General features: G+C 39.2%; 1 protein-coding gene across 1 annotated transcript in view; it reads right to left on the bottom strand.

Annotated features, from left to right (window-relative positions):
* Positions 1-2,555: 2,555 nt before the first annotated feature.
* ELAPOR2 (endosome-lysosome associated apoptosis and autophagy regulator family member 2) overlaps positions 2,556-13,994 on the bottom strand; it is a 35,217-nt gene continuing 23,778 nt past the window's right edge. Inside the window, exons 15-20 of the mRNA XM_068401279.1 lie at positions 12,033-12,129; positions 10,714-10,815; positions 8,312-8,438; positions 7,359-7,537; positions 6,187-6,352; positions 2,556-3,145 (exon numbers count right to left, since the gene is read on the bottom strand). Coding sequence (XP_068257380.1) covers positions 3,086-3,145; positions 6,187-6,352; positions 7,359-7,537; positions 8,312-8,438; positions 10,714-10,815; positions 12,033-12,129 — 731 coding nt within the window. The 3' untranslated portion in view covers positions 2,556-3,085. The remainder of the gene's footprint in view (positions 3,146-6,186; positions 6,353-7,358; positions 7,538-8,311; positions 8,439-10,713; positions 10,816-12,032; positions 12,130-13,994) is intronic.

Raw genomic sequence — 13,994 nt, 5'->3', positions numbered from 1 at the left:
CTTCCCTAAACCTAGACTCTTAATCAATCATAGTATATATTACAAACATCAACTAACATAATCAGAGCCAAGATGATAGAATATATTCTTTGCACATTTCCCCCCTAGCAAGTACTGTCAAAGCTGAGACAATAATATTCTGCTAATTTGCCAATAATTTATACAGAGACACCACTAAAATGTGCTTAATCCTCAAAGAGATTCAGTTGCTTGACTCCAGATTTCAAAGAAAAGCATGCAAATGCAGCAATAAAATGCATTCCGTTTAATCAAGTGAACACATAACAGACCGATTCACATTGTTTTATGGCATCAAACAACAGTTTCTGATGTGATTCCATGTGGGAGAAAAGGGGGAGGTTGCTGTAAGTATATTTTGGCAGAGTACTAGAAGAGGTCACAGACAGCTGATTTCTTAATGAAGTGTTAAAGGCTTCCAAAATCTGCCTCTTATGGGAGAATGGAAACTTCCCCTCTCTACTATATCTTTAACAGAAAGAAAAGAATAGCAGAAGTCAGCTAAAATATGCCAGTTTTAACATGCTTAATTGTTGGAAAATGCAATTTTCTTATTTTAAGGTAAATAAAATCTACAGTATTGGTTTGTATCCCACTATGTTAGCAGGTATGCACTGGTTTGTATCCCACTGCAACAGATATGTTATTAGATCGTCTGGAAGAATTTTCAACCATATCATGACAAACCATCTGGAAGCAGAGCTGAGAAGGGTCATACAGCAAAGTCTGTCAGAGCTGACAAAAAATTTCCACACTCTACTTTATTTGGAAAATAAAAGGGAAAGAGAAGGGAACCAAACTATAGTTCATAAAAATTAAGGCATTTTGACATTACAGAGATCTGGGTCCAGTGATGAAAGAAAAAAATATGTTCTGGAGAATGAACTGTAATTATAGCTTGGAAAACGTATGGAGAGAGAATGGAAAAAATTAAAGGAGATGTAGACAGATGCGATTTGATGGCAGTAAAAAGTTCTAGCCACTACTGCAGACCTGCAATGTTCAGGAAAATCTGCAGTTCCATCAAACATCTCAAGTCCAAAATTTCAAATATATTTTCACTTTATTTTATGAATGTCCATCAGATATATATCTTTGATGCTACAGCACACTAGTTGAATAAAAATCAACAACATAAAAACCCTCTTCATAAAAGATCCGAGAAGGGAAATCCCAAAGCCATAACCATTTACTCCATGAGCATATCATCTTTGACAACCATATATAAATGACATCATGACAACAAATACAATGTACAATAATAAGTGTGCAATGGTACAAAATATACAAAAAGGAATGTGTATTTAATATACATTCAACAACACCCCATAAAAATCTTTGCTGGGAAAGTGAAGTGCATTTTCAAGAACAACAAAAAATGTACACCACTTCAGTTAAGATGCTTGAAGTATCTCCCATCAAAAGAGTAAAGCCTGTGTTCTTTGACTGGAGATATAAAATAACTGAGCTGATTTTTCCCTAAAGAAAAAAAAATTCTAAACTTCATAAAATTTTTGTCCACATCTATAGTATAATAAAATATTTAGAGTGCAGAAAATTCAGTTTAATTTAAATTTTACTTAAAAGTGGGCCCTCTTTTATTGATAGATCTAGCTCAGTCATATAAAATCAAAAATCTATATTCCTTATAGTAAAAAGACTATTTCTGCCCCTGTGTCTTTTCTGGTTTTGATGCATTCCACAATTCACATAATTTTGCTCTAATGGAAATACAAGTCTGAGCAGAGGTCAATACAAGAATCATTCCTCATTTTCTCCTGGCTCTATACAAGTCTTTCACAATTTTACTCAAATATTTTTTGCCTAAAGTTTCAGATTCCTTTAAGTTCGACCTCAATGGGAATTTCAGGAAATTATTACAGTGGATATTATGAAGATCACATGCTTATAATGTGGCTGATTTTATGAAAAAGTTCATTTAACCTCCAGTTTTCAAGGCACCATTTTGTGCCCCTCACCCAGAGCAGGTACTTGCATTGACAGCAGAAAGCATTTAGATGCTGAGCTGCACAAGTACATAACCCACGCTCAGCTCTGCTGGGCATCTGTCCTCATTCCTTGCATGGGTCCTGGTAGAAATGTGGCTGAGTATTTCTAATAAGCCTCTCAACTGATAATGTTGATCTCAGTTTTCCAGAAGTGTAGATTCTTGCTTTACCTCCAGAGTTCAGGCTTTGTTGGTTTGCAACCCAGGGAAAGGTGGCATATTGGCAGCCCAAGGGAGGGTACTGAAACTGCCAACGACCTCTCTTGAAAGGACAAGCTTCCACAGAGAGGGACAAATGCAACTTGCACTGTAGGTATCGCTTTCCTTCTCTTTATGGAGTTTGAGCCTGTTACTGCCTATAAACTCATGGGCCCACAGCTACAATTCATACAACAGCAGTTAACACATTTAAATTTAATAGCACCAGGTTTTACCCCAACCCTGATGGCCATAACTCAGGCATCAGAACGGGTTCAACTTGCAGGTGCAACACCATGCCTCTTGTATTAGAGGCCAACATAGACCTTCCAGCTCTTCAAAGCATTAAAATCAAAAATATTTTCAAAGTTCAAAACTCACCTGAAGCTCATTCCGAGTACCATTCAAAATTTTGATTTTAAGAGAGACTCATAGTTATGCTACTAAAGGACAATACACAACCTTTGCAGGATGCTTCAGGCCCCTCTGAAAATCATTTCTTATGAATATGCGTAGAAGGAGTGATAGGAAATTAAAGGTACCTCTAAATCATATGGCATACCTGAGCGATGCCCAGGTGAATGCAAAATATTCATGTTATTTGCAGTATGTATATCTCTTCCTGAGTTGAATTTCATTCCCAGTATGGAATCCAAGCATCTGCTTTCTTTTTTGGCAAGGTACTCAATCACATGGTAAGGCAATCCAATTTTCTGGTTTGCTTCCTGTCTTCTTTTTCCTCCTAAATGGCCAAACATTTCTCACCAAGATCACCACTACAATGTGTGCCAGAATATGTTTAAAATATGGTCCTGTAAAAATAGAAATTAGGTTTGTGTCTTTGAAGGCAGCATTAATTCTTCATATATTCTGGGATCTTGAAGATTTCAGCTGAACAGATTCAAAATGATCTTCCTTTTCCTGCAATGGAAAAGACAGGTTCCCATCAACTGGGATTCCTCAAATTCACTCCAACAGTTACTACAGTCTCTTCTCTTAATATCTCCAGAGCAGCCTTTGCCAAAAGACTTCACTTTATTTCTACCACAGTCATTAAGTGCACAGTTTATTATTTAATAAGACTACTAATTCTGTAAAAATTTGCAAAATCAATAAAATTATGCCATATGTATTGTTCATGGTACTTACTTTAGACGGTGTAGGGAAAGTTTGCATTTCATACTCATAGTATAGAACAGGTAGTCAGAGCTGGGGAATTGCAAGATAATCATATCTATGGTTATTATTACTTAATATTGTGTTTCCTACAATAAAAATGTTGGGAGCAAAGTCTGTGACTGTGAACACCACTGCCTCACTCATGGATTCCCATCCCAACTCTTCCTCTAGGAGACCCATAGGACAAAAAGTGTTCTCAAATCCTCTGCCATCTTAAAAATCAGGGCTGGAAGGTTGAGTTTTCTTTCTGATTTTATTTGCTGGGTGACAGCCTAGGCCATCTGGCCAGCAGGCACCAGGGTGAGAAGTGCGGATGTACGCGTTACTACATGTGTGAACAACCCAATGGTCCATGCAGAAGCAATGAATGAAGGAGCCCTAATAAAACTACTCGCTAGAAAATGCTGGTTCTTGCTTCTTGTACCTACCTTTTATACTTGTTGATGTACACAAACATTTTGGAAACTATGTTAAACTGGCCTCATGATCTGATCTTTAAAGCCATCTCACTCAGATCAGGAAAGCCTAGCGCAGACATGAGAAAGAGCCAGGGAGAAAATTATCCTACACTAGCCTACTGCAGAGTATGTATTTCTTGTTCTGAAGGATCTGGTATTGTTATGCTGGAGACAACAGATGGAACTGGAACAGCCTGCAATCTGAAGCAGTTTCATAATTCTTTAACTTCTACACTCTCATTAAAAATAACAGTCATTTCTTTCTACATTACAGGTCTAGCCCTGAATTCCTTGGGTACTCAAAACCATTAATGGCTTCATGAGATGTTTTTCTTCATAGAAATGCCATTGCCTGAAGCTTGAACATATAGTTAGGATACTTCAGATTTTTCTTTATGTCTCAGTCTACATTTCTCCTCTTTTTCTCCCCTGTTTTCCTCCATATATTTTTTCTGTATTTTACATGCATATGCAGCAGGAGATGAATGTCCTTATCTTTTGCATAAATGAAAACTGATGCCTATAACATTTGTTTTGGAGAAATATACATTAAATTCCAATTATCTGCAGGGATACAGGACATAGATTTCAGTAAGCTAATGAGGTACTGGAAGCTGAGTTTGCCAGCTATGATTATCTAGCAGAAAAAAAGGAACCAGCTTAAAAATATCTGACATGTTTGTTTAAAAAGGAGAGAATACTCAGAGAGCCTGCTACGATGGATATATGAACTTTAAAAAATTCTTTTTGAGTCCAAATAGGCATTCAAGTGGTCTGAATGCTAAAGTGCTAAAGCTTACTTTAAAGAGAAAAAAAAAAAGGAACACTTCTCCCACGCTCTCGTCTCTATACTTCTAATCAGGAAGGAGCCAGTGGTTGGTGCTGCAAATGGAGTCAGCAAAGATTTTACAGTTATCAGGCGTACAGCAAAACACGACCCTCACCAGCAGCACTGGTCATTATGCTCAGCCACAGACGGCCAAGCCATTTCAGGGACAAAAAAATCTTCAATATTTCAAAGTCAATCCCTATAGGATTCAAAATGGAATCATCTTCCATTTTTGCAACACCACCACAAAATCTGATGAGATTTGGTTTTATTTACATTTTCAATATTCTCAATATTGAACTAAGAATTAATATTGAATTTCTGCCCCTTTCCACAAGGAACAATATTGATTTTGCAAGACAAATAGTCAGGCTGGGGTCAAGGGGAAGTTCCACATATTAGCTGTGTAATGGTTACATCTCCTAGGAGGGCAATTTGGGGAGCAGGTGGTGTGGAAAGAGGACAGCAGTCTAATAAAAAAAAAAAGTAGAATAACAAAGAGAAGAGAAAAACAAGGGAAAAGAAAGGAGGCACATGGGTTTTAATTACATTGCACTCAATCACAGAAAGGAAAAAAAGGAATACAGTGAAAAAAATCTCATAATTCAACATTCTGAAATACTATTTGGACAAGAAACGAGAGAGTGACTTTTTAAAATAAATTTTTATTACTATCTTTTAAGAACCTTCCCATTTTGAAACAATCCACTTCAGCAAAACTGTTTGAAAAGGAAAATGACATCAGCTTTTCTCCTGGTCACAACAGGTGCCCCAGTTGGACTCCTTTAAAGTCAATACTACCCTTCCCATTGACTTCAAAGCACTTGAAATAAAGACCAAAGTGTTTGCGGGATCTACCATGATGGTCCTCTGTTGCTCCTGTCAGAAATGTTCAAAGACTATCAAAAGACCTTTGTGCTTTGAATGCAGACATACAAAAACCCACATCACATGTGCTGCAGAAAAAATGCTTTTTGCTTTTGCTTCCCACTGAAATGTAGGAGTTTGCTGTATTGGGTAGCAGGCTGTGTCTGATGTCTCCTCTTCAACTGAATCCTACAGTACTCAAAATTATGGTTCTCAAGTCTGCCATGAAGCCAGCCCAGGTGAGCTGCAAGCAGCTGGCTGGTGGCTATGTTCCCAGTGTTCATTTTCCATATCTATAATAGCCGTGTTTGCCTCAGCAATGGAAGTGTGTGGTAGGAATCCGTGAAGAGAGGCTCCCCCCACCATTAACTGCTCTTTTTAGGTATCACGTATACAATAAAGAATGCTACTGAAATCTCTGCAGAAGAAGGAGCATTTACTCAATACCCTGTAACATTTCTTATCATTATCCACACTGTGGATTTCAGCAGATCAACTACGGACTGGGTGATGTGTGCGTGGGAGGCTGCACAAAGCACTGTGCAAATTAGCATCACAGCCTCATCACATCCAGTAATAAATAAAGGCAATAATTATTTGTAGTATTAATAGTAGTAATTACTACTCACCTTCGTTGCCAAGGACTTGAGCTTCCCCAGCAATGACTGCTTATTTGAATATACTATTTCTTCTTCATTATCTTCTCCTTCCATTATAGCACAGCTGTCAGCAGCTGGCAGCTCACACTCTTTTGAGTTTGCTGTCATCACTAATTTGGAATATTTATACTCCAGCCTGAAGATATAAAGCCAGACAGGCACAGATTTTTTTACTTATGTCCCATATTCAATGTTTTTGTAATTTAGATTATCTACAGGCCTTCCATATAGTTAGTTCCAAGGCATTTACTGGAAATTAGATACTTTTCAATCATTAAAAACATGTGACCAAAATAGTATTAACAATATATCGAGCTCCTACTCTCCAGATTAGTCCTCTATCCTTATAAAAGAGACATGTTTTCCCAAAAGACCACAAGTAGATCGAGAGGATTGCCTGCATGAAGAAGCACAACCTGCATGCTGGTTCAGGCAACAGCAGGTCTGACTTCAGCCTGTACCAGAATCTGCATCAAACTCCTGTCCAAGGAGGCTATGGGGGAGAGGAGAGATGCGTAACAGTGGGTGGTAGGAGGCAGCAAGAGTTGGGGATCACAATACTGGAGTCAGGATTTGGTGAAGCTGGATGCACTATGGGGCAATGAAATCCCAAGGAGGTGGAATCACATTTTGAAAGTTTATGGCATGAGATTTGGGAAGCAGAGGACAATGGGGATGGGGAACAGTCAGTATGTTCAGTCTGAGAAGCACGGATCTTTTGGGTGTGTACCAGACATGACCTGCCAAAATAGACCTAAGCAATATACAGTCAAGAACCTTATTTTAACCCAGCTGAAAGGGTTTAATTAGATTGAAGAGATATCCTTTTGGTCTTCAGACCTTGAGAAAGCCATGTAGCTTCAGGACCTAAGGTCAACTTCAAACTCTTGGGGGTTAAGAAGACTCTTCCTATTGGGAAATTACTTCATAACAAATTACTGTGGATTTTCTATACTTTCCTCACTAGCATTTTTGATAGCCACTATTGGCAGAAGAAACTTCAACTTGGTGGATTAACGGACTGATCCAACGTGGTATTTCTCATCAACATTATCATAAGCTCAGATCCATGAAATGTCTTTCAGTTCACTACATCAAGCTTTTAGCTTACTTTTATATGGAACACAATTTGCAGTACTTACTTCTGGTTCTTCTTCCAAAAATAGCAGGTCAAGGCTATGAGCAGAACGGCTGTGAAAGCACCAACACCAGCTCCAACTTTTAGCCAGAAATCCACTGTTTCACAGGTGCTGGTCCTTTTTTCTGGCAAGGGAACCCCTTTAATGCAATGCTTTGGCTCATTCCATACATACAAAGTTTCCTTTCAAATGGAAAATGGAAAACACCAAAAAGTGAGTTACTTGTAGGAAAAGAGAGAACTATTTAGAGTTGGAGAAAACAAGCTGTTTTGAGGTAGAAAGATTAGAAAATGTTCTTTTCAATGAAAGCAAACTAAAACATGTACTTCAGGTTTTCAGACTCTAGGTGGAGTCATATTGTCCACTCAGTTGTCCCCTTGATGGTGCCTGCAGGTTCAGACATGGCAAAACGATTTCCTCTTCCATATTGCTCTCCACCTGGCACAATATGGGTTGGACAGCAATTGTGAATGTGTTGTGCCTGCATTGGAGCTGTTGATTAACAGGACAGTTCCGAACCTGTGAAAGGACTTCCTAATATTTGACTACAGCAAAAAATTTCCTGGCAAGGAAGGATGAATTTCTGAACTGAAATCCCGAATCCTTTCCTAGTCTGCCTTGATGTTTATGGCTATTAAAGGACTGAAGTTTTTTGGACACTCCAACCTTACACAAATAACTTGCTTGAATGTATGAATGCATACAGAGTGCAGGTCCCTACCCATATAGCTGGCCCAAGCCAGCTCTCATCCAGGAACCATACTGCCATTGGCACAAATATCCCTGAGTCTCAGTGCTGCACCACACCAATAAAGCTTGCACCCAGCCAGCTCAGAGCCTGGATTGAGATTTACCAACTCTACCTGCACTTATGTATTGACTTGCCCACCTAATTTCAACAGAGTCCAAGTTATACCCAAATGAACCCATCTGACTTGGAGACATGGGTCTTGTACCTGAAATCCTTTTTTGCAGGCTCCCTCAATCTCATGGTAGTCTTGCTCCGTGCAGAGAGGGCAAGCTTCTGCACTTTCCCACACAAAGTAGAAAGTGCATCCATCACAGGTGCCAGCGGGGCATGAGCTAGAAGGAGAGCAAAGCTTAGTTAGCACTTGTGAAACACTCTGGGGTTTTCATCCTCATACCACATTCTGCTGCTGGAGAACAGTAATGGTAAGTACAACAAATGGGTAAACATCCATCGAGTCAGCAGATGGAAAAATCTGGGGGAAGAACTTTTCCCAGGTTGTAAAATGCCTTCTCAAGTGAAAACAGATGTTGGGCTGTCAAAGGTCTAAAATAATAGTTCAGTTCCTGGCAGTGAGTTCTATTCATGCACCTACAGTGAAGATATAAGAAAGAAGCAAGCCTTGGAAACCAGCAGAACTACTCCAGTGTTCCACCAGCACCAGCTAGCCCAGCGTGTGCCTCTATTGCTCTTCTGTACTGGGTGACTGTTCCACATGAATGCTGCTGTCTGGTTTCTGCTGTTGTTCTAATGATGTCTGGGTGATTTCGTCCATATGGAATGGACTTGTCCTGTCATGGTTAATTACTAAAAGGATGTTCACCAGTTAATGAAGAGATAACAGCCTCTCTTAGTCTAAGAAAGACTAATGGCCCGATTTTGTATTCAGCCTGCAGAGGAAAGTTGTACTGGCAACGGCAGGACATTCACACAGCTTTTGTTATTGACAATCACATCAGGTCTAACAGCAGCAGTGGCCAGCAGTCCATGCAAGAAGCTAGATCACATAAATGCGAAATATATCTATACAGAAAAATGGATTTAAAGGATTTTTTCTATAACATCTGTAAATCTGTTATCCTGATCTGAAGGACTGAAAAATCCACAGCCCTAAAAGCCCATTCTGGCTTATCCTAATTTGAATAACTGATAACTGTCCTCTCTGGTTTCTGGAACATTTTTCAATGTACATGGCAAGAGCACTGACAGACCTTTCTCCCCAGCCTCTTTCATCTTATACTGTAACTTCATGTGATACTAAACACCATGTCTGGAGGATCAAGGAGTTACATGCAGTACTATTTGACATGTATCACATACCTCACTGTTTGAAAATAACTGTCTGACTGCTGAGCTAATCAAAGGGGGCTAGGAAGGGAGAAGTCAACAAGAACTGAGATAAGGTACATCGTGTCAGCTGTGTGCCATTTCTGTCCATGCTCACACTTATAAAGCAAGGTAACTTACTCCTCCCTCACTACTGTGTAGTTATCACAGGTCACATCATGTTTAACCTGAAACACTGGAAGGACACCTGGAGGGTTTTCACATGGCAGCTGATGGCAGCTTGTCACTCAGCATAACTTGTAGTCTGTCAGGTCCCGAAGAAACTGGGGTAAACATCTCCAAAGGTGTTCAAACATCAATCACTCATCCATCGTCTGTTAAGTAGTTGACCCTTTGCCTTCATTCAGGTGAGCGTGGTTCACCTGTCCCAAGAGCGACAGGGATCCAAGAGGATCGCACACTTCTCACACTGTTAGCTTTTGGGAAGGGGACTTAACTTTTGGTAAGGAGAATGAGTGAGAGGGCATCCAGCAGATTTATAGTAGCGTCCAGATGGACTAAGATGGGCCTTGACAGCCAAAGAGGAGGATTATCAGAGTTGAGGGGAACTTCTGAAAAATCACAGGATGTTGCTGAAGAATAACAGAATTAACTATTTTATTGTTTTTTTCTCTGCAAGTTTTCAGGTGCAGGAATAAACAGTACTTTGGAAAAAATAAGGTTTTTGGAGTCACATGAATCAGTGAAGGAAAAAAACGGTCAGGCAAATTAAACACAACTGGTACAAGGGGTCCAGGATACAAACTGGAGTGACGAAACACATAAATAAATACACATAGAACTTGAACTAGACAGAGTCAGGGCTCATATAAGCATTGCAATAGCAGATGTCATCATCCACGGGACAGATTGCTCTTTTGCAAAAAAATCACTTTGTCCACAGCCACTGCTGTAGATCAAGGAAGAAAAACTACCTCCCAAAACCCAGACTAGGCAGTTTTAATCAGGAGGCCAAAGACCAACAGAAGAATCTGAAATAAAGGAGAAGTGGAGACAAGAAAACATCACTATATTTGCTTTTGGTTTTAAGCTTGAAACAACCTGCCCGAGCTCTAACTTCTCTCACCACACAGTCCAAATACATGGGAGGTGATGGGCACACAGGTCCTTCACCTAGGAGAAACGAGTGAGACCTCCTGGGTGGCTGATGACAGAGACAGCACTTGTCATTGCTGTTAACTATGAAGTTGCTAATGAGTTTTGTAAAGGTTGCCTGAGGACAAAAGGCTTTTAGGCACTACTAGGATACAACTACTTAAATACCTGGGCACAGAAAGCTCTCCTTGGTCTGGTTTGTTGGGGTTGCATCTCGTTGTCACAACAGTTGCACGGCCATTTTCACAGGAGGTTGTCACTGTTGAAGACCTAATGTCAAACAAGAGGAGAAATGTAATAAGTTTTCACTACCGTAAATACATGTTGTTCTTTCATAGATCTCTGTTTATTCATGCAACTGTAATACTAAAGAAATACCCTTTACCACAGTGGTTTTGCCTTTGTTAGCTAGAAGAAAAAAAAGCAGCAACAGAAGCAGGGTAGGTTTCCACTTCATTTAAATCTCAGAGTGCTCTGAGATGTCACTCGGGGAATTGCTTTGTTTTTCTAGTTAGTTTGAATTCTGATGAGACAAGGAATAATCCTGCCCACAAAACGTAACAGAATGATTCAAAAAGAGAATCGCAGGTGCTGTGGTTGGTGTGTTACTCTGCTGGAGAGTTTATGATGGCTCTCGCCTCACCCAGGAATCTGAGAATCACACTATTCTGAAATAGCACAAGGCAAGGACAATTCAAAAAATGGACCTTATTCCAACATGACAGACATTGTAAGCCAAGTTCATAATATACTCAAAGTAGGATCACTGGTGTGGGGTTCAGTTTGTAGAATCAGACACATAATTTAAGTGCTTACATGTGTATCAAGTGTTGATATCCAAAGTGCTATAGCCAATTAAGATCTGTCACTAAAGCCAACACAACACAGAGAGCCAAACAGTAGAACAAATATAGGTGTGTGTCTTAAGCTGAATAGCCCCATGGGGTCCAGAATCCAAGCTCAGAAACCCAGTTCACATGAAGATACCAGCATGTAGCCATCTTAACTGAGGTGATCTTTGAGCTAATTCTTACCCAAGCTGAGGTATTCTTTTTATGGAGGAAAGTGAATAATAGGAAAAGCACGCTAGTAACTGTGAAGGTTGGAACAATTATTTTTAACCTTCATTAGTTCATTTTTGTAACATCAAAGTAAATACAAATGAATATGAAAGAAAATACACAACAGGAGGTGGACATATCATAGACACATATGAGAAATTATGGAAAGGAACATGACACTGGAAGTGGCACCTGAATGAATCAAAGCTCTGGTATCAGTCTCTACAGATCAAGTGTAATTTAGATTTGAGTAAACAGTGTTTGCCGATTTCGTAAGATGTTCTTCAACATGCCAATCAATATCTGCCAGATACTGATTAAAGTGGTAAAGATTAAAGGTGGATTAAAGATCTTCCCTCACAGTTTTAGTTTCCTTTAAACAAATGAAGAAATTTGACATACCAATAAACAGTATTTTTTACCTACTTGTAAAAGAAATGCATGTCAGGTATTTTGCTTGGAGAAGGAGGAAACACATCTGTCTTGATGCTGATATTTTCCAGCATTGTTTCAACAGTAGCTCCTAAAATTTGAGAAGAAAAAAAAAAAGGAAAAAGCTAAGAATGGATTTCTGAGGGGTTCATATATAACATTTTGTCAGTCTGAAAGGGATGGTTTTCATTTAATAGCATTTTATGACATTACTATACTCTATACGCTTTCTTCTGTTCTAACTAAACTTCGTAGATTTGTATGTTCCTCATACAACCTGATTTCCTCATCTAGACATAACAAAACAAAAAATTCATAAAATCACACCAGTGTAAATAAGTTTTACTCTTTTGTATGAATTTAAAGCAATCACAGGATATTACAGAATCATAAAATAATTTAGGTTGGCAAAAGACTGCTGAAGATACCTGATCCAATCAACTGCTCAAAGCAAATGCCTTGAATGTATAACCCTAACACATCGTAACCACGTAATACCCTGAGCAATCTGCAGTACTGTGGGAGAAAACCTGAAAGATGCAATGACAAGATTCAGAAGGATTATGGAGTCATAGGCAAGCCTTGATGGCACATTTTGGAACAAACAACAGGCTGGTGTGTGGAACAACACAGGTTACAGAGGTCTGCATGGATTTTGGAGAAAAGATGAAAAAGAGAAAAATTCAAGTAACCAAAGTTCTCAGAGATCCTTCTAACCCCATGAGCCAATGAAGACAGAAAATATTGGTGCTGCACTGCAACACCTCAGAAGAAGAGAGAGCTGTACAAATGGGGCTGGCCGCATCCTCCTAGTGAGGTGAAAAATTGCTAGAACAATAAGAAAAAGTGGTAGCAGCCAGCAACTGGTGGGAAGATGGGAAAGACTGAAGAAAAGAAGTTTTCCCCTTGTTCTTGCAACAGTTCAGACAGCCTAGCTGAATTGTCAGGACTTTGAATTGACTTTGACGTGACTGGCATTACATCTAGGAGGATGATTTGCACAGCTGGAAAATCCATCTCTGCTTGTAACTGTTTTAGGTAAATATAGTAGGTAACAAAGGTGACAGTTTGCACTAGACACTACTACCTGGTGTAGGACAAGTCAGAGCCTGAGATCGTGAAAGCACATGGATCAACGTGCTCAGTAACATTGCCCAGGAGGGCTTGCAGGTGAGGAAGGGTTACAGCGCATCACATCAACACAGATGGTAGAACGAGCTGTGTCACCACAGCCATCAGGAGCACGTGCAGAAAGTTGTCAGGTTATTGTGGAGGGGCCTCCATCTGAGAACATACGCTGGTGTCAGCAAGGATGATCATTTCCTCTCGCCAAAGACATTACGTCTAACACAGAGTAACTTAAATTTGGACTGCAACACAATGGACAGAGATTAGTTACTCACTAGACTGGAAGATGATAGTTCCTAGGGACCTTATTATATTCAACAGAGGTAATGAGAGAATATTCCCATCCAATATGCAGTACTGTAGAGATGGCATCTCAAAAGTTTCTCAAAAATAAGAACACTAGAAGCAAAATCAAGTGTGGAAAAAAAAAGTCATTTTTCTGAGGATATTAATTATATGGCTAAAAAAGCCACAATGATTCTCTCAAGAATGACAATAGCTTTGACTAAGAGTCCACCTTGGATCAGAACAGCGGTAAAAGAGCAATTCAAATAAAAACATTGGTACAAGCTTAATGGAGGGGAAATAGAGAATCAAATAAAATCAAAAGTTCTGAGTTACAGAAAAATGATAATGGATCTAAAGACTTCAGGGAAAAACCTGTGTTTGGCAGCACTAGAAAAATTATAAGTTTCGAGCTTTTTTAGAAATACTAGAAATAAAAGTACATCTTATGGATAGGAAAGGCAAACTTCAGCCATTTTAAAATGTAACAATTGTGATATAGAAAAGGTAGCAGAGGAGTTTGATATCTTTTCTCTGTATTAG

The sequence above is a fragment of the Nyctibius grandis genome, chromosome 5 (genome assembly GCF_013368605.1).
Source record: "Nyctibius grandis isolate bNycGra1 chromosome 5, bNycGra1.pri, whole genome shotgun sequence".
NCBI lineage: Eukaryota > Metazoa > Chordata > Aves > Nyctibiiformes > Nyctibiidae > Nyctibius > Nyctibius grandis.
This window is presented reverse-complemented; position numbering and strand designations above follow the sequence as displayed.